At 36.7% G+C, this 18,731-nt stretch overlaps 1 protein-coding gene across 1 annotated transcript in view; it reads left to right on the top strand.

Annotated features, from left to right (window-relative positions):
• The window catches only part of LOC145669192 (uncharacterized), a 49,795-nt gene extending 40,209 nt beyond the window's left edge, over positions 1-9,586 (top strand). The window contains exon 4 of the mRNA XM_081737517.1: positions 9,406-9,586. Coding sequence (XP_081593643.1) covers positions 9,406-9,522 — 117 coding nt within the window. The 3' untranslated portion in view covers positions 9,523-9,586. The remainder of the gene's footprint in view (positions 1-9,405) is intronic.
• The last annotated feature ends 9,145 nt before the right edge of the window (positions 9,587-18,731 follow it).

The following is an 18,731-nucleotide window of genomic DNA, read 5'->3' as shown; positions in this document are numbered from 1 at the left end:
ACTGTGCGCTATTACCGGCGATAAGTCATTTTTTTTTATATATGAAACTCCTTAACAAATATAGTGCTGCCAAAATGTCTTGAGCCGTGGCAAAAATGCGAGCTAAAGCTCACAACTTGGACACACTGACCCGTTGAGCCAATAAGGGTTCAATTGTTGCTAAGCGAGAGAGCTTTAGAGAAAGGGAGTGGAATTTCTTCAGCCTATAGCAGCGCCTGGAACGGAAGACTAGATATCAAGTCAATGTGGTGCATCTTTAAAGCAATATGTTCTCCAGACCATGCCATTCGAATATTAGGTTAGTCGCATATTGAATAACAGTAGACAAATATTCCAATAATTTTAAAAATGCTACTGTACTCTGAAAACGACACATACACAGTTGTTCAACGACACGCTTCCACTCAAAACTATACCTCTCCCAAATAGTTGCGTGCGTTCTTTCTAACGCTTTCTGTAAAATCAGTGTTAAAAAGCTTCGCTCTGATGCGCGTGTTATCTGCTATGTGATTGATTGACTTTTTTTTTTAGTTTAGCGTCCCTTTCAGCAGCGGCTATATGAGACGTGGACCTACTGATTAAGTGGAATCCGAACCACATGAGCTCCCACCGGGAATCGAACCCGCGTCTCCCACGCCAAAGGCGCGTACGCTAACCGCTTAACCACGAAGGAGCTCCTGGTACTATGTGAGTTTGTGGTGGACAACACCGTGTCCGTGGGTTTTCTCATGGTCCTTCTGTTTCCGCCCACATTAATTTTCCACAAATTATGTTATAATCATTGTGTTTCATTAATAATTTGTCTCAGTTAGTTTACAGGGCATAGCCGTGGAACGTAACTCTAAATAATTTCACTCTATAGTATTTTTAACTAAAAAAATAGTTTCATCTAATAGAAAGTTCTAAACAGATTTGGCCACCCAATTCTCTTTTTAGATCAAGAAGCCCACCTCTGTAGTAGAGCTCTCACCGCTGGCGCGTGGAGTCACTGGTTTGATCCCAGTTCCCGCCAATCGGACTTCGTGGTGGACATGTTCCATATGTATTGGTTTTCTCCCGTTTCGTCCCATTTTCATCATTCCACCATATCATGCATCTCATCATCACCGTTTGTACCCGCGTATAATTGCCCGGTTCGATTCCCGGTGGGGACAACACTCGGTCGAAAAGGTGTAAGAGCTTTCTCAGGCCAGTCGTCCTGATAGAGGGTTTTTCCGTAGTTTTTCTCATTCACACGAGGGAAATACTGATATGATACCTAAGCCCCAGGTTACTTCATTCCTTCACCATTTCTGTCTTCCCCGAATAGTGTGTTCACCGACGAAAGTTATCCCTCATACGCGACAGACTTACGGTCATAGATGCCATTTACGCCCAAAAATATGTACGAAAAAATAAATGAATCATAACTGTATCAATCAATCAATCATCATCACCGCTCCCTTAACCTCTGTGGGTAAATGTGGAACATTAAAGTTAAAAAAAAAAAAAAAAACTCTATACGAAAAGCTTTCTCCTTTGATATAAAAAGGCCGAGAAAACATTTTTCGTGGCATTGGTATTTGGCATTGCCTTGAAGCTATAGCATATGCGGCTACTGGGCTTCAGACTCCGCATTCAAGTTTCAATAAAGATTCACGCTCTCCTGGATAGACTTTGAACAACTTGTACTTTGTTGAGAGCTCGAACCGAGTACAGCTGCAATCCAGAGTAACAGTACAGAATAGCAACGATGGACCTTTAAAGGCTCTGGAATACATTAAGAGCATCAACAGAGAATTTTATAGTGCTGCCAAAATGTCTTGAGCCGTGGCAAAAATGGGAACTACAGCTCACACCCGCTACACACCCACGCGTTGAGCCAATGAGGGCTCAGCTGTTGCTAAGCGAGAGAGTCTTAGCCAAGGGACTGAAATTTCTTCAGCCGATAGGAGCTCATGGAATGGAAGACTAGGTGTGAGGTCAATGTGGTATATCCATAGTAGGACGAACGCGTAAGTACTGAAATGTTTCTCAACATTGTACAGCAGTCGTCACGACGAGTGTTAACCCATTCTCCCGACACTGTTTCACAATACATACGTACGAAAACTTAGCATGAAAAAGGGCCATTACGTAACCTTCCCAATATCGGTTGATTTTCGGCTATTTGATAACACTCCTATTAAAGGGAGACGTGGGACAAGACCTAAAAGTCATTTCGCGGCACAAGACCTAAACCAGCGTTTCCCAACCTTTTTCAACTTGCGGCACACTACAGGTGTAACCTGAATTCTCGCGGCACACTCATGTAGATAATACTATTATTATTTGTAAATATAAAATATCGTGGTAATTTATTTCTCTGATTACTGATCTCCTCACAGAGAAGAAAGCTCGATAACTGGTTTTCGGTAAATTATTATGCTTATTTTTATTCTAATTTAAAAATAGAAAACAATTGCAATGAGATATATGAGACTCAGGTTTTTAAAAATACACTTTCTTTTTCGAAAACTGTATCCAACCTTTCAGTAAGAAGGAAGATCACTAAATAACAAACAAACAAATACATCTCTTTTACTTTTAACACACATTTGTATGCATGTTTGATTTGTCGAAAAGATTCAATGATATTACGGAACAGTCTGCAACAATAAAGAAGCAATAATGGCCATAACAATGATAACAAATTCTTTTTTCAACATTAAAAATGTACAGAAAAGTAACCGAGAATGAAAATTAAAATTGTAGATTTATAGTAGAAGTTCATAGTAATGTGAAATACATACATTTTCCCTTATGTTTTGCAATTTGATTGCCATGAATTAATAATTTTATTTCGATTTTCTCGCGGCACACCGGTTGGGAAACGCTGGCCTAAACGGTACAAGACATAAAAATCATTTGGTGGCATAAGACCTAAAAATCATTTAGCGGCACAAGACTTAAAGAGCACTAGACCTAAAAGCTCTTGTGGCGCTACCATCGCGTCCATGCCAAGAATACTGTCAAGCTCTTAGTCAATGTTTTAGATATATCTACAGTTATATATTACAGATCCAAATTCTAGCTGAGGTTTTACAAGTAATTTGTATAAATACAAATTATATCGTTCTGAAATTTAAAACGAAAGTAAAGATAATGCCTATTGTTCCTTCTTGCTCTTTGCATGGTAGCATTTATATGGTGACAAAATTTTAACTACCTATGAAATGTGATTTTCGAATCCTTCATAATGTCCGTTTTTTTTTTTTTTCCTATTTTCCACACCATTCTGCAGCAAATAGTTGCCATACACATGATTAACTACTCGTTACTCGTTATTATTATTAATAATAGTTTTAGTATTACTAATATAGTTGTTACCGTTCTAATTAACTAATTTCATAATAGTATTGTGGCAACTACTTACTAACGAAATATTTTATCTAATATTTAAGTCTGTAGTTTCAAGCAGGGTTGCCCACAGAAGTTAATGGGTTATAACATAACTCATAACAATTCAATGTAATTTTAGATGATTTTTAAAAAGGAACTTAATTGAAATTAATGGGAAATTTAAAATAAATGTAATAAATACAAGAACGACACGTTTTAAGCAAGGCCGCAACTATGGAAGGGGTATATTGAGGTACGAACCACTGAAATAGTTTAAAAGCAATAGCTGATTATTATTATTATTATTATTATTATTATTATTATTATTATTATTATTATTATTATTATTATTATTATTATTATTATTAATAGTTTCTCAGTTTTGTGTCCTTATACAACGTCTGATTACGAAGGAGATATCCGACTTTTATATGATTGCTAAATTGAACTGAACACAAATAAAATAAACTGAAATGAATATTAAATACATATTGTATGTAGGAAAACGATGTATACATTAAAAGTGCTGTAAATTTAGAATTGAAAGGACAATTTTATTCAGTATAATTACTACATGAAATGCATAAGCGATAAAATCAACAAATGACGCTAGACTACAAATGTTATATAACACACAATACACAAACCAATACATAGTCATTTAGCGATATAGACAGCAAGTTATTCTAGGGGGGTCATGAATTTTTCAGTTTACAAACTAAAAACCAACCAAAAGTTTCTTTCAAGATTATGAAACAATTAATAACACATAGATACATCAACTGGCAGAAGTACATACATACATACATACATATTATTATTATTATTATTATTATTATTATTATTATTATTATTATTATTATTATTATTATTATATTTCAGATATGCTACATTTTTGAGACGTTGTGTAAGAGATACGTCTTACCGGATCATTTTATAGTACGTGAAGTTAAAATCACAGGCTATGTCACAGGCGGGAATTGATGGTTTAATACCCAAACCAAACTCCTGTCTCCCTCCAATTGGGGGTCAGTCTGTTTTATGTTTATTAAATTTGTTTAATAATTACAGCAAATTAAGAATGTTTAAAAAAAACAAATTTAAAAAAACAAAAACAATTAGACCACGTCAACATGTTAATAATTAAAACATGGTAATTAATCATCCACTTTGTACTCTCGTTTGATTAATAGTGGGGTAGGGTAACCGAAGAATCTTGCAAATCGTGATACAAACATGCCATTTGGTGACGTGGTAGACCATTACCTAAGGATAAAATTTAGATGTAGACCCCAAACATCACATCCTTTATTTGGCCCTGTGACGTCATCATACAACATGGCCGCCCGGACATTACAGAAACACTGTTTCTCACAATAAAGGCTCATAAAACGGTGATTACAAACGATTCACATCAAATTTTGAATTCGTATTACTATATTTGCTAATAAAAGGTACATTTTTTGTCACTGAATCCTGTAATTAGTATTATACAGGATGAAACAAAAGTCCGTTGAAATCGGCCAATTCCGTTATTATTGCAGAAATAAAGAAATGTAAAGAAAGCAAAATTGTTGGAAATATGTCATCTTAAATTTAATATATTGCAACTTTTAAAACTGGGCAGACTTTGTGCTGTACAGTCACCCACATAAGTACCTGGACCTCAAGTAATGGAACTATAATAGTCAAAACTCCAGGTACATATCTGGGCAACCGTACAATGTTATGAACCCCAATGTTAAATGTAAATGTAATTGAGATTGCCTATTGCAACGGACATTTGCGGAATTGGCGTTGCAGAATTGATTTACGGTGCTTGCTTACAGAATTCAGAAGATGATGGAATATGTTTGGCTAGGGCTGCATCCATCGTACGGAAGCACATGTTTAAAGCTTTCCCACAATTCAATGGACATTTTACCACAGCTTGCCAGGAGCAATCAGTTCCACAATCACTAGTAACACTTGTACGGATGATTCTTGAAGGTCCTAATATTGCAAATGAAGAAACTGTTGATGTAAGCCGTGCTTCACTGTCAGTGTCTCAGTTACTGACACGCAGTGAAACGAGAAAGAAAGCAAGGACAGGGAAATGTACGCCATCCACTATCAAGCGAGACTCCGCTGCCCCTGTACATTGGATTAATGATCCATTCAAAAGCACGGAACAGAGGGATCATAGATAGACTGAATAAAGTAGGTGTGAGTGTATCATATGATCGAGTTCGGGAGGTATCGGCCACCATGACCAATGCACTGTGTGAACAATTTGAAACTAAGAAGAGAGTACATCAAGATAACCTTCAAGCAGGCATTTTTACTTGTGCTGCCATAGATAATATCGATCAAACCCGTCGTCAGCAACCTCTACGCAAGCATTTCACGGCATAGGGATATCTATAATTCAGCCATCTTATCCTCGCAGCGATACTGGGGTTATAATTAACAAGTGGTCCCGCAAATACAAAGGTGACTTGCCTGCATGGTTCACAAATGTTCTTCAGATATCAATGCTTAAATCATATCTGCCTCTTTCTACCGTCAATAGTGTTGAATTACCGCTACAGGAAGATATTTTATCAAATATGTGGTTGAAAGCAATCGAGATTATTGACACAGAGAAGGCGCAGTATTTCTGAAGAACATATTACCTGGGCAGCTTTCCATTCTCAGCAACTTCGTGATAAGATTCAACCTACAAGTAGGTGTGTTCTACTACCCTTGTTGCCAGACTCCATAAACTCGTCTGCCATGATTCGTCATTACATTGACATAATCATTCAGACTCTGTCATCACTTAATCCTTCCCAAGTCCCCGTGGTTACCTGTGATCAACCCGTTTCTGCTGTAGCGAAGCAAGTTCAGTGGTCCCAGCCTCTTCAGTATGGGGAAGACAAGATGGTAGTTATGATGGGTCCACTTCATATTGAAATGACAACCTTAGAAATGTTGGGTAACTGGTTGACTGAGAGTGGGTGGACTAATCTTCTAGTGGAAGCAGGCGTAACCACTACTGGAAAGGCAGATAATTGCTTACATGGATTCCACGTGGAGCGAGCGAGATATGCTCACGAAGTGACATCTGCAGCCCTGTACTAAATGCTGAAGAAAGCATACTCAGAAAGCTCATCGCCTGAATGTCCCCAAAGAATTGAACAGTGGGTTAAAATTAGACAGAATGAATGGTGTAAGTATTTGAACTTGAAATGCTTCTCTTTAGGCTCTTGCATAGCTTGCGTTCTGCAGATTTTGAACTCTACATCAGTTCCCTATCAGAGTTGTGTCCCTGGATGTTCGCCTTGGACCACACGCACTACGCACGTTAGATGCCAATATTTGTTAAGTCATTACAGGAGCTCAGTTGCAGACATCCTACCATTTATGAAGAGTTTGTGCGAGGAGGTTTCGTTAGTACTAAGACAAGTCGTCCTCATTCTTGTATGGGCCATGATCAAATGCATGAACAATGCAACAAAGTCGTCAAGTCTGAAGGCGTAGCAGTTGGAATAATTGACAATTCTTCAGCGCTCTTGAAGTGGATGGTGTCTGGTCCAGTTATTGCCAATCTCATTTCCAATTTTGAAGAATATAGATTGTTACTTGATGAAGGTGATTGTCAGACTCATCACGAAGACACTCTGCCTGACAATAAACGATTTGTAAAAGATGTCTCAAGACTGATGTTTACATTTTCAGAAGACGACAGAAATCCTTTCACGCAAGACGGCACTGACCTTGTAAGCATAGTGTCTGACGTAATTATGAACGAAGATGCAATTGCATCAGTGTACAATGCTGAAAAGCTCGGCAGAGACCAGTAGACAGCTTCAAAAAAGAACGCTTAATGCAGTGAAGTAAATCAATTTTTGAACCAATTCATCGAAATAAACTAACCCTCCACCGCAAACAAATCACAAAGACCACTGCCGCACACCGCAAGGTTAATATCATGAAAAATGATTGTTCTCTTTTCAGCGGAATGTTTATTGCTTGTCAGAGCCGACAAGGCGATCTTTCTGACTTCTTCGCTCATGAAAATTTGGAGTATCCTCCATCACTTTCTGACGATGGTTTCATTCGCAAGGGAACTAAGTCAGATGTTGTTACGTGTCTGGAAAGTTCGGAGATTCCCAGCATAATGCTCCCCAGGCCACATGTGTGATACTTGATGGTTCTGCTGTCATACACATGTTGAAACCATCTCCTACAGAAACCTTCCGAGATTACTTTGATACGAAAGGAAACCATATATATTATCAATCCTCACGGACAAAACTAGAGTGGACTTTGTTTTTAACCGCTATCTACCAGGCAGCCTGAAAACGGAAAGCGTCGAAAACGAGGAATTTCGCCACGAGTACTAGTTGGGGACTCTACGCGGATTCCTAAAAATTGGACCATGTTTCTGCATAATGAAGACACAAACAACGATTATTCCAACTCATTGCAGACTTCTTGTCAAATATTCACACACCAGAAGGCAAGACTGTTGTCTGCACTAAAGACACTGGCATATGGATCACGCCCAATGTTGATGTTTGCAAACTCGCACCCTGTACACATGAAGAAGCCGATACTCGACTACTTCTGCATGCCAAACAGGCCAGTGACTCTGGTCACAAATCGATTATCATCAGAACAGTTGATTCTGATGTGGTGGTGCTAGCTTTACATGCCTTTCCCAACCTAACCCTCTCTCATCTATGGATTGATTACGGAGTTGGAAGGAATCGAAGATACCTTCCTGTCCATGAGTATGCAAAAAAGCTTGGAACCAAGATTTTCAAAGCAATACCATTCTGGCACGCATTCACTGGCTGCGATACGGTATCAGCCTTTGCAGGACGTGGGAAGAAAACAGCCTGGGAAGCTTGGCAAGCAAACTCATATGTCACTGATGCATTTGTGGAGCTTTTAGTGTCCTTCGGAAATTGCAGACAGTTCTTTCGGGGGAATGCGGCGCTTTACTGTGTACTTGTATGATCGCAGAAGCACCGCAGAGAGTGTTAAAGAATGTCGGAAAATGCTCGTTACCAAGAAAGGTCGTTCACTGGAAAGTGTACCTCCAACTGAGGGAGCACTTCTTCAGCATGTGAAACAAGCAGTGTTTCAAGGTGGATATATTTGGTCTTAGTGGCATAAGTTAAAACCTAATATACCCGATCTTCAGCAATGGGGCTGGAAGAAAGCTGATCCTTCATACTCATCTTTATGGTCTTTACTGAAACAAATGTCTGAACACTACCAATAGCATTTTCACTGTGGATGTAAATCACTGTGTTCGCGTGCATATAAATGTGCTAAGTTATCTCTTCCCTGCACACCTTTGTGTGTGTGCGATGGTCAGTGTAAAACAAATACTTCCAATGGAAATTAGTGATCTGTGAGTGATGGAGGTATGCTAATGTTAGAGGAAAGAAATATCGTGTAATCTGCACACTCTTGATAATCTTGATACCAGAGGCGGCTTGTGAGGTAAGTTGCACCGGTAGAAATTAATGTTTTTTCTCTTCAAATTAAGTTTAAAAAAAGTTAATTAATATAATAATTGTTATATATAACAATCAGTAAATTAGGTAAGTTTCCATCTTTTAGTTTTAATAGAAAAATCCAAATCTTACCTGTGTGACTTCCTTCGCGAGCTGCCTCTGTTTAATACTCGTTATATAGTGATACTTTTTTCTATTATGGCAATGTGGAAGACTTTAATCAATACATAATTCAGTTCATCCATCAAAATATAGAATATATCGTTTGTAATCAACAGTTCATGTGCCTTTACTGTGTTTCTGTAATGCATATGTCAGCCATGTTGTATGATGACGTCACAGGGGCAAATAAAGGGTTTGATTTTTGGGGTCTACATCTAAATTTCATTCTTAGGTATATATCTATTAAATTACCAAGTGGCATGTTTGTATCATGATTTGCAAGATTCGCCTATCTCGTGACGTTACCCTACTCCACTATAACTGGATGAAGCATAAGCGTGGGACATGAAATTTAAAGATTTCATTTCATTTCATTTCACTTTATTTACAGCCTCCACCACCGTTGAACGAAGAAGAAGCAGCCGAGTTTTTGGTATTGGATCCCGTAATTCCTCCGCCTGGGAACGAGGAAGAGGATTCACAGAACCCACATTGTTCCCACAATTAAACAATAACTACGTAAGTACTTGAAAATTCTACAAATGAAAGTACTTGATTGTTATTTTTTTAAAATGACAATAGGTTAGAATTAAAAGATGCAAGCGATCACATTAGAAGTTTCTCTCTCAAATTCTTTAACGAAATAATGTTATGCTTCAGTTCTTAACGAAATACAGTTTTTTTTTTTTTTTGAAATAGAGCAAAATTTTAAAAGTTTGCCTGAAAAAATCCCCCAAAAGTAAACTATCCTTCGTGGATTTTTTAAAAATAAGTATCTTCGAAGGTATTCATCTCGAAAAAATCATTCGAAGGTACACAGAGAAAAATCCGTTCTCCGGACAGCGGAATATTGTATATACAAATATACGGTATCCTCTTGCTTACTATAGAAATCAGTACGGAGCATACGTTGTCCGTATGCTACATAGCCACTGTCCTTAGATATTACATCATGCCGTTGCAGGATGTCTGACATCTATCAGTTTTCCGTATATCACATGCATACACTTATGTTACCTTCGTCAGCTATATGTTATATACGTCCATTTGTATGTGAGATCCTGACCGCCTACATTGTTTCATACGGAAAGTACATATAGATGGAACACTTATACAGAAAGCATTATAAAACATGCGTTCTCAGTTATACGTCTGCTGTACGTTAAGTCCAAAAACTACAGGAATTACGCATGTAACCTATCTTTTTAAGTACGCCACCTACAATTTTTTTTTTCAGTGTATTCACCTCAGAAAGTAAACTTCCTATTGTATTGTTTCATGAAAATGAATTTAACCATATTATCAATTTATTAGTGAAAAATTTGTTTATGGAATGCGAGCGATATCGAAAAGTCGAAAGTCATGAGAATATCCCGTGGAAACACGCCCTTACGGATCAGAGTAGAACAAAGAGAACTTGAAGAGGTCGATAATTTCAAGTATCTGGGAAGTATTTTGACGAGAGTCGCTTACTGCACCGAAGAGATCAGGTCAAGAATTGTCATAGCTAAAGAAGCATTCAACAAGAAAAGATCACTCTTAACTAGCAGGCTCAATATTGGACTTAAGAAGAAGTTGGTCAAGTGTTATATATGGAGCATTGGACTGTATGGTTCAGAGACTTGGACATTACGGAAGTTAGAGAGGAAATATTTGGAGAGCTTCGAAATGTGGTGTTGGAGGAAGATGGAGAAGATAAAATAGACAGAGAGAGCAACAAATGAAGATGTTTTAAAATGGATAAGAGAGAAGAGGACACTGCTAGCCACCATCCTTCATAGAAAGGCCAATTGGATTGGACACATCTTGCGAAGAAATTGTCTTCTTCACACCGCCATAGAAGGAAAGATGGAAGGGAAGTGAGGAATAGGAAGAAGAACACAGCTGATAGATGATTTGAAAGATAGGAGAAAATATTGGGAATTAAAAGATGAAGCTGAAGATCGACAAAAGTGGAAGAAACATTTCCAGGCCAAATTCTAAAATTGAAAAAAAAAATCCTTATAATAAAAATCCTAATAATAATAATCGTCTGAGTTTTCTTGAGAAAATGATCGAATATATAAACTACGAGGGTTATCAAGAAATTAACGGACGTTTTGAAATAATAAAAAAGAAAGTGAGAGAATGAAGAATCCAAATTGCATTATATACATTTGGAAGATACACTCTTAAGTTATTTTTCCACGTAATCGCCATGCAAATTAAGGCACATATCGTGGTACAAAGTTTTCGACACCGTCGCGATAGACATCTGCCGCCTGCTATTTCAACCACTGGCTTACACCGGGACACAGTTCGGCGTCACTATCTAAGTGTTGTGTAGCGAGCCGTCTTCATCGCTGGGAAGAGGTATTAGTCGCTCGGTGCCAAATCCGGGCTGTATGGTGGTTGATCGAACACCTTCCACCCAAAACTATCCAAGAGTTCTCGGGTACGCTTGGCGGTGTGTGAACGTGCATTATCGTGAAAAATAACACTTTCGCGCTTAGTTTTCTCCGGCGCTTGTTGTAAATCGCGCGTCTTAATTTTCTCAGTCTTTCACAATACCTCTAATCACAGAACGCACCTCACGAGAGGCGATACTTTCTATTGCAGCGCACATTGTAACATGTCATAGAAAGCATGGTAAGGGTGTCACAGTCCTCACGCTACCACAGCTCGATGCGTACTGAGTGTGGCAACGTTCTGACTCGAGCCCCACCCTCTGCAGCGATAGGCCAAAACGTCTGTACTTTTTAGACAGTCTCGTATAAATTCCCTCGTAGACTTTTCAGGATAAATAAGTTATGTTGTATTGTTAGATTACTAATGAAATATATTTAGCTATGAAATATGAACAAAGTAAGCTGGATCGTTTTTTGAGAAAATCGCCCTAAAAGGACTCGTCTCTAATGCTAAAGTAGTCCTCGAAGATTTTTCCACAAAAATGACTTATGCCACCGTATAGGGTTGTTAAAAAAATATTGATATATCAAAGATAAACAAAATTGTTCAGCTATTTTCAAGAAAACTGCGTCTTTTTAATTTTCATCAATCTGTAAATTACCCTTAATTTTCGGAATACGAAGAAAATTCGAAAACCTTTACTAGAGCAGTGCTATTCAAGCTTTTTTTTTTTCTTGCGTACCCCTAGACACAGTTCCCATTCAATTGTGTAACCCTGAAGCTGTTTAAAAGAAATTAAATCGAAATGAACTTAATACACATGTTTTGTTGATTAAAAAGGGGAAGAAATAGAGACCCAACGAATGGACAATCAGTGTACCGATCAAAAGACTGTTTACAAGGGAATAAACTGCACATCCGAAAAAATTAACATGAGAAATTTCAAAACATATGTGAGACATCCAGTTCTACTGAGGAAGATTTTCCCCTCATTCCCCCTGATAATTCGTACACAGAGGACAATGTTAAAAATTCAAAAACTAAAAGTAACTTTAGAACTAACATGTTAATGAGGTGACTGAGCTTGTTTCCGGGGGCCAACTCCTCGATTCTTGGTCGAATCTTCGAGAGTGCGAGAATCAGAGCTGATTCTGGATTCAATCAATTTCTGTGTTTCGTTTCTATTGATGTTAACGCAGAGAAACCATTGGAAAGAAAAAATTCTCCAACAATAATAATTCAATAAATATTGGACGTATGCTTATTTTAGGAATATGTGCCCCAGAAACATCATCGCGTACCCCTAGGGGTACGCGTACCCCGGTTGAATAGCACTGCACTAGAGAATATTATTTTTTTTTAAAAAAAACTAAAGTTTAAAATTTGATGCTGATATTTTGAACGGTCTAGGCAAGTGGATATGTTTACATGGACGAACTGTGTTATATATTCAAACTTATATATATTTTTTATAAATTTGTACTATTTGTTGTAAAACTATTAGTATGTAAAGAAAAGATATCCAAACTCACTTCCTAGAAGGACAAAGATCTGAAACAAAACAAGAGTGAAGGTATTGAAATTGGAAATACAAACAGAAAAACACACAGGTGAAAACGTACATAAACTGTCATCAAAATAAACAATGGTCATTCTGGTGATTTGGGTCTCTTTGGACACTGGTCACTTTGGCCTCACCGTATCAATTGGTGTTGCCATTCATTTAGTCTAAAAGATGTCGAAAGGACCTATAGGTTGGAAGTGAGTATAATGGTCATCAGGTGTCCGAACATCCTGTAAGTGTAAACCTTTTTATATTATTATGTTAAAACGTGAAACAAGAAGTTCAGAAAATGGGAAATCTTCCCTAAACAATTTCATACTCTAGGTAATTTCAGCTTTCATAAAGGTTCATATTGTATTTCATGTCATTTATATAAATACATTGAAACCTGTTTATGTTGGCCACGATCAGTTCCATTGAAAAGTGGCCAACTTACAGAATATATATATATCTCGAGTAATCATAACAATACGCAGTACTAGAAAGATCACGTATTTTATGGTGGTTCATTCCAGACGTATTTCTTTTATTCTTTCTGGCACAAATGCAATATTGTAATTTTGTAGTTCTTGTATAGTGTCGTCTACTTCTTGTTAATGAGCTACAAGTGTTTCCTTCGGAGCAAAAGATGTTTTCAGAAAATCTGAAGGGAATTCATATCTCAAAACCTCTGCTATCTTTCGACTAACCGTCAAGTGCTAATAGTTAACAAGAAGCTGATATAGCTAATGGTTTCACCACAATAGACAGAGTAAACAAATTTGTACAACCGTTTCTTGAATTCCTATAATTACTGTTTCTTATTCACATCTTTTTTCACCACCCCTTTATCAGGGCAGTATTCTGGGCATTGACCTCCAAGAACTAGTTGTGGAAATCCATGCTTCTTTGTTTCCTGTCACAAATACAGAATATCTATCTCTTGTATGGGAATACGAAAAAGTTAAGAAAATATCAAAACAGTGTTTTGCGTAGCCAAGATACGCAGGTAAATTTCTCATTATCATCGTAGGGTAAACATTACTTCAATGCGGCCAATTTTTAAAGATAGACAGGTGGTCAACTTACAGAATTAACAGGTTTTACTGTACTAATATTTATCCAAAATGTGTAAGTTTTAGTTATCTCTTTGTACTAGCTAGATCAAAGATGCATGAATAATCACAGAAAAGGCATCTATACTACCGACAACACTGGATTGTAAATCTTTTAAAGATAAATCAAAACGTAACTTTCTTTAATAGTTTTTTTTTAATTATTTAATGCTGTTGAAATCACTGTTTATTTTAAAGTAAAGAAATGGAACGGGTGAATGAATGAGCGGACGGCCAGATGTTCAAAAATCAAAAATCAAAATCAAAATTGGTTGAATGAGTGGACGGCCATGAAATATGCTTCCTCACGTTGTAAAAGGTAGTAAGTGGTAAATATCGCTAATTTTAGTAAACTTATTCAGGAAGGTTCCCAAAGTTACTATCGTTTTATGGCGTGTAATTAAGATTAACTTCCAAACACTGGGGATCCAATACTGAAATTAAATAATATGTTTTATACTTCTAGTTTCAATACAGGGATAAAACTTATTGCTAGGAATCTGATTCCATTTAAAAATATATAAAATATTTCTTATAGCTTTCTATTTCTGGAAACCTATTGTTTAACCCGGAGTATTTCTAATTTGAATAGTGTGATAAAAGGGTGATGGGGATTCTATACTTAGAATACTCACTTCATTAAGTATAACGTATTTATAAGTTACATATGTGTAACAGATGTAATTTTAATATATATGCATATTATTATCAAAAAATTGAAACACTTGAAGAAAATACAAATTACCTTATTAATACAATGGCTTGAGACAATCGTCAGCTTGGAGAACATCTCTGGTTGTCGTGAGTTTGAGGCATAATTTATTAATGATTTCCAGAGGAATATTGTATCAATAATAATGCAGTGCAGAACTCAGCGAGAAAAGTGGAGGATATCTGCTCCGGACTCTGAGCTTCAGAGCTGATCACCGATCTTCAATAATCTTGAAGTCTGGGGATTTGGCGGACATGAATGGTATTATAGTTAATGAAGTCATGCATCAAGAGCGCCAGCGGACTGAATTACCACCTAGAATGCGCACATAGGCATAATCATAGGACCCAGGATTATCAGGATGGGGTCCACAGCATCGCAGAGTTGGGGTGGGAAACTTTGAAGCATAAGATTCCTTTGACATTTGTCATACATAAACTTAGCCTGTTGTAGGACATAAGGTGAAAGAGGGCTCATCAGACCATATTACGCGTTTCAAGCCATGTCGGTCCAACCACATAGTTATGACAAATTTTGCCGTCCCTCGAAACTTGCCAAGAGCCGGCCGGCCCTGTATATATTTTCACTTCTTTATGATTGTGAGTGCATTCAGAATGCTGATATAATTACATGTATTAAACATATCATTAGTTTATAATTATTGTTTCGCACTGGTGTATTGCATTCCAAATAGAGGAAGTTCAACTTATAAATACATATTTACAATAATAAAAGAAAGAGCTTAAAGTGTATTTTAAAAAAACAAAGAAAAACTGCTCATCTTTCAGGTTGGTAGGGGTCGTTGTTTTATATTTTTATTTTTTTCTAAATCTACCATAAGTGAGAGTATTCATGGTCTCATGGGTTAGGGAAATTTTACTTACTTAGTCATGGGACTTTTGAGAAAATCAGATTAATTAATACAAGAATTTCAGTGTGAACACTGGTTCAGCAGCAAACAAATAAATACAGAATAGACCTATTACGCTATATTGGTTTGATTTTTTTTTCTCTACTTTTAAAAATCTTAGCTAAAACTTAGCTCCGTATCGTAAATTCATTTTCGGTCACGCCTCTATTCTACTTAATATCTAAGAGGTAAATATATATAATACACTACTGTATTCTGAAATTGTCATTATGTATTCCGTCAGTCTTGTCTATGTGAGCCATGAATGAGTCGTGACTCAATGTGAACATAAGGAAAATGATTCTTTCTCAAAGTTGCTTTCTATTTTTAATCATTTATTAGTCAAATTTGCTGAAAATTTATCTTCGTGAAGAATACCTAAAAGAGAAAAATAATAACAATTTTCTACATAAAGCTCAATAATAACCGAATATAGATAATGTGATTATATATAATTATGTGTATAGTGTACAAATTATTGTATGGCACTTTACATCATTTCGAGAAAATTTAAATTGAGAGCCTGAAAAATTGAATTTTTCAATCACGATCAAAATTACGTTATTATCTGAACATCGTAACTTCTTTTACATTAAGAACTTGGTGTATTCGATTTTATATACAGGATGTTCCGGGAATAAACCAACAAACTGCGCATACGTGATTAAGACCTCAATACAAGAGAAAAGTTTATCTTTAAGTTTGTTTGGAAACACCTAATTACGGAGATGAGACCAATTTAAGATATTTAGGGGATTGATTGTAGAATGGCTATACGGAATAATTCGATCGACAAACCTCGCATACAAGTTTAGGACCTCTATAGAAGAAAAAGATATCTGCGACTTTGGTCAGAAACGCGTAATAACGGAGATAGGGGCAATTTAAGGTAATTAGTAGAGTTGATCATAGGGTGACTTACCTTAATTCAGCCCCATCTGTAATTAGATGTTTCCAACCAAAGTCGTACATAAACCTTTCTCTTGTATTGAGTGCTTGAATACGTATGCAAATTTTGTCGGTCCTTTTGTTCAGTGTTGATATCCTACGACCAAATCCACTAATTACCTTTAATGAGCCTTAGGTACGTAATTAGGTGAATTTCTGATTAAATTAGCAAATAAACGTTTTTCCTACATTGAAATGCTAAACATATATGCGAAATTTGTCCGTTTATTCCAGGAACACTCTGTATATCTTTTAGTGTGTCTATTTCATTTGGTTCTCCTTTTTGATAGTAAATTGTATTATGTAAGAAAACATAAGAATAATAAAGAAAAGTAATGATGTTATGTACTTTAATAAATATTACATTAGTATTAAACGTTTTAATGCACCAGGAAACGAATCTTACTTGAAGTTAAGGACAAAGCTTTAAAGAATATCATTTAAAAAAAGTTTGAAGTGGCATTTCATTCACTTCATTCACTTATGTTGTGGGTCCGTGTAAATGGCAAGGTGCATATTCATTTAACACTGAGCGCATAAAGAGTGTAGCCCAAACGGCTCGTCCAATTAAAAAAAAAAAAAAAAATGTTCACTTTAGATTGAAAATGTCATATTTGGAAATGTTTTTTTTTTTTTCCTTACATTCTGTTGTAACTCTGATAATGACAGAGTTAACCTATGTCAGGAGACGTTCGAGATACCCTGTATACGTAAAAAGAAGTTCCTTAAAATATATGAAGGCCGTATCAAAAGCCCTTTAGCACCCTTTCTAAATTATACACCGATGTAGTTTCATTGAATGTGAGATGAGTGATACACATTAGGCCTTTTGGGAATACGTCACACGGACGGCCGCGATTTTGGATTTAAAAGTTTTATTATAAACTGGTGGGTAATGTGATATATATATGGTCGTGATATATAAGGTGCAAATGAAGCAACATCTTTACGAGAACGATCTTGGTCGCCAAGTGCAGTTTTGTGACTGAATTATCGAGTAATTACGGTTAAACAGTAACATTTTTATGCAGATACTCTGTTCAGATTAAGCTGACTTCTACGTAAAAGGGGAGGTTAATAGGCAGAATAGGCAGAACATGTACTATTGATCACCTGATAACCCAGCGTGGAAAGATTCCTTCCAACATGACCAGCGCAAAGAAAACTATGATGTTGGCAGGCATATGAGGAACACGAATAATCGACCATTTTTTAATTCCATAAACTTTACAGGAATAGATACTGCAAGCTGCGATGCCCGAGGATGGTACATTCCCTCAGTTTTCTCAACACCATGGCGCTTTCTTCATTATAGATTCGTGGTGCGTCACTACTTGAACAATTCCCTAGAACATGGATTGATCGATTAGAGGCAGTTGAATGGCCTGCCCAATTATCAGACCTAACGCTATTTTATTTCTAGCTTTGTGGACATGTTAGGGCTATGGTTTGTGCAGTAAAAATTCAATCTAGAACAAAGTATTGCTACCGTCTGTGCACAAATTTGACCTTATACCCTACTTTGTGTCCACAGCAATTGGAAGAAGCTTCTGCAAATGTGCATTACTCAAAACGAACATGTGAAACATATCCTATAACAGGCAAATGTGTTCGAAGTGGGAAAAATCAGAGGCGATATGTTTTATTATGATTTTGACTCGACATACTGGCTATTTAAATGTTGAAATGCAGTCAGGTGTGTAGCCTAAAAGATTGCATTTCTATTTACATAATGACTTAAAACCACTGGAAAGCTTCTTTTAGTTACGGGGAGAACATGGAGAGACATGAACAACTTTCTGGATTTTTTTTTTAAATGCCCCTTACGTTGTACTATAGAGAATTATACACGAAAATGCTCAAAAACCGACTTTTTATATTAACAATTTTCAGTGGGAAATCTCCCGGACCCCCGCTCGAATGAGGGGCATTTCAAACCCCTGTAAGATCCGCACCCACAGCAGACAACTCCTAAATCCGCCCATGCTCAAAACACGACGCTTATAAGAATTAAAACGAGACGACACACATGTAACGAAAAAGCAATTCAATATGACACATCAAAATATAAACTAGATGAACTTCTTGAAAAAAACCTCAT

This window comes from Thermobia domestica, chromosome 13 (genome assembly GCF_964235325.1).
Source record: "Thermobia domestica chromosome 13, izTheDome1.hap1.1, whole genome shotgun sequence".
Taxonomy (NCBI): domain Eukaryota; kingdom Metazoa; phylum Arthropoda; class Insecta; order Zygentoma; family Lepismatidae; genus Thermobia; species Thermobia domestica.
Note: the sequence above shows the minus strand (reverse complement) of the source record. Positions and strands in the feature narration are given on the sequence as shown.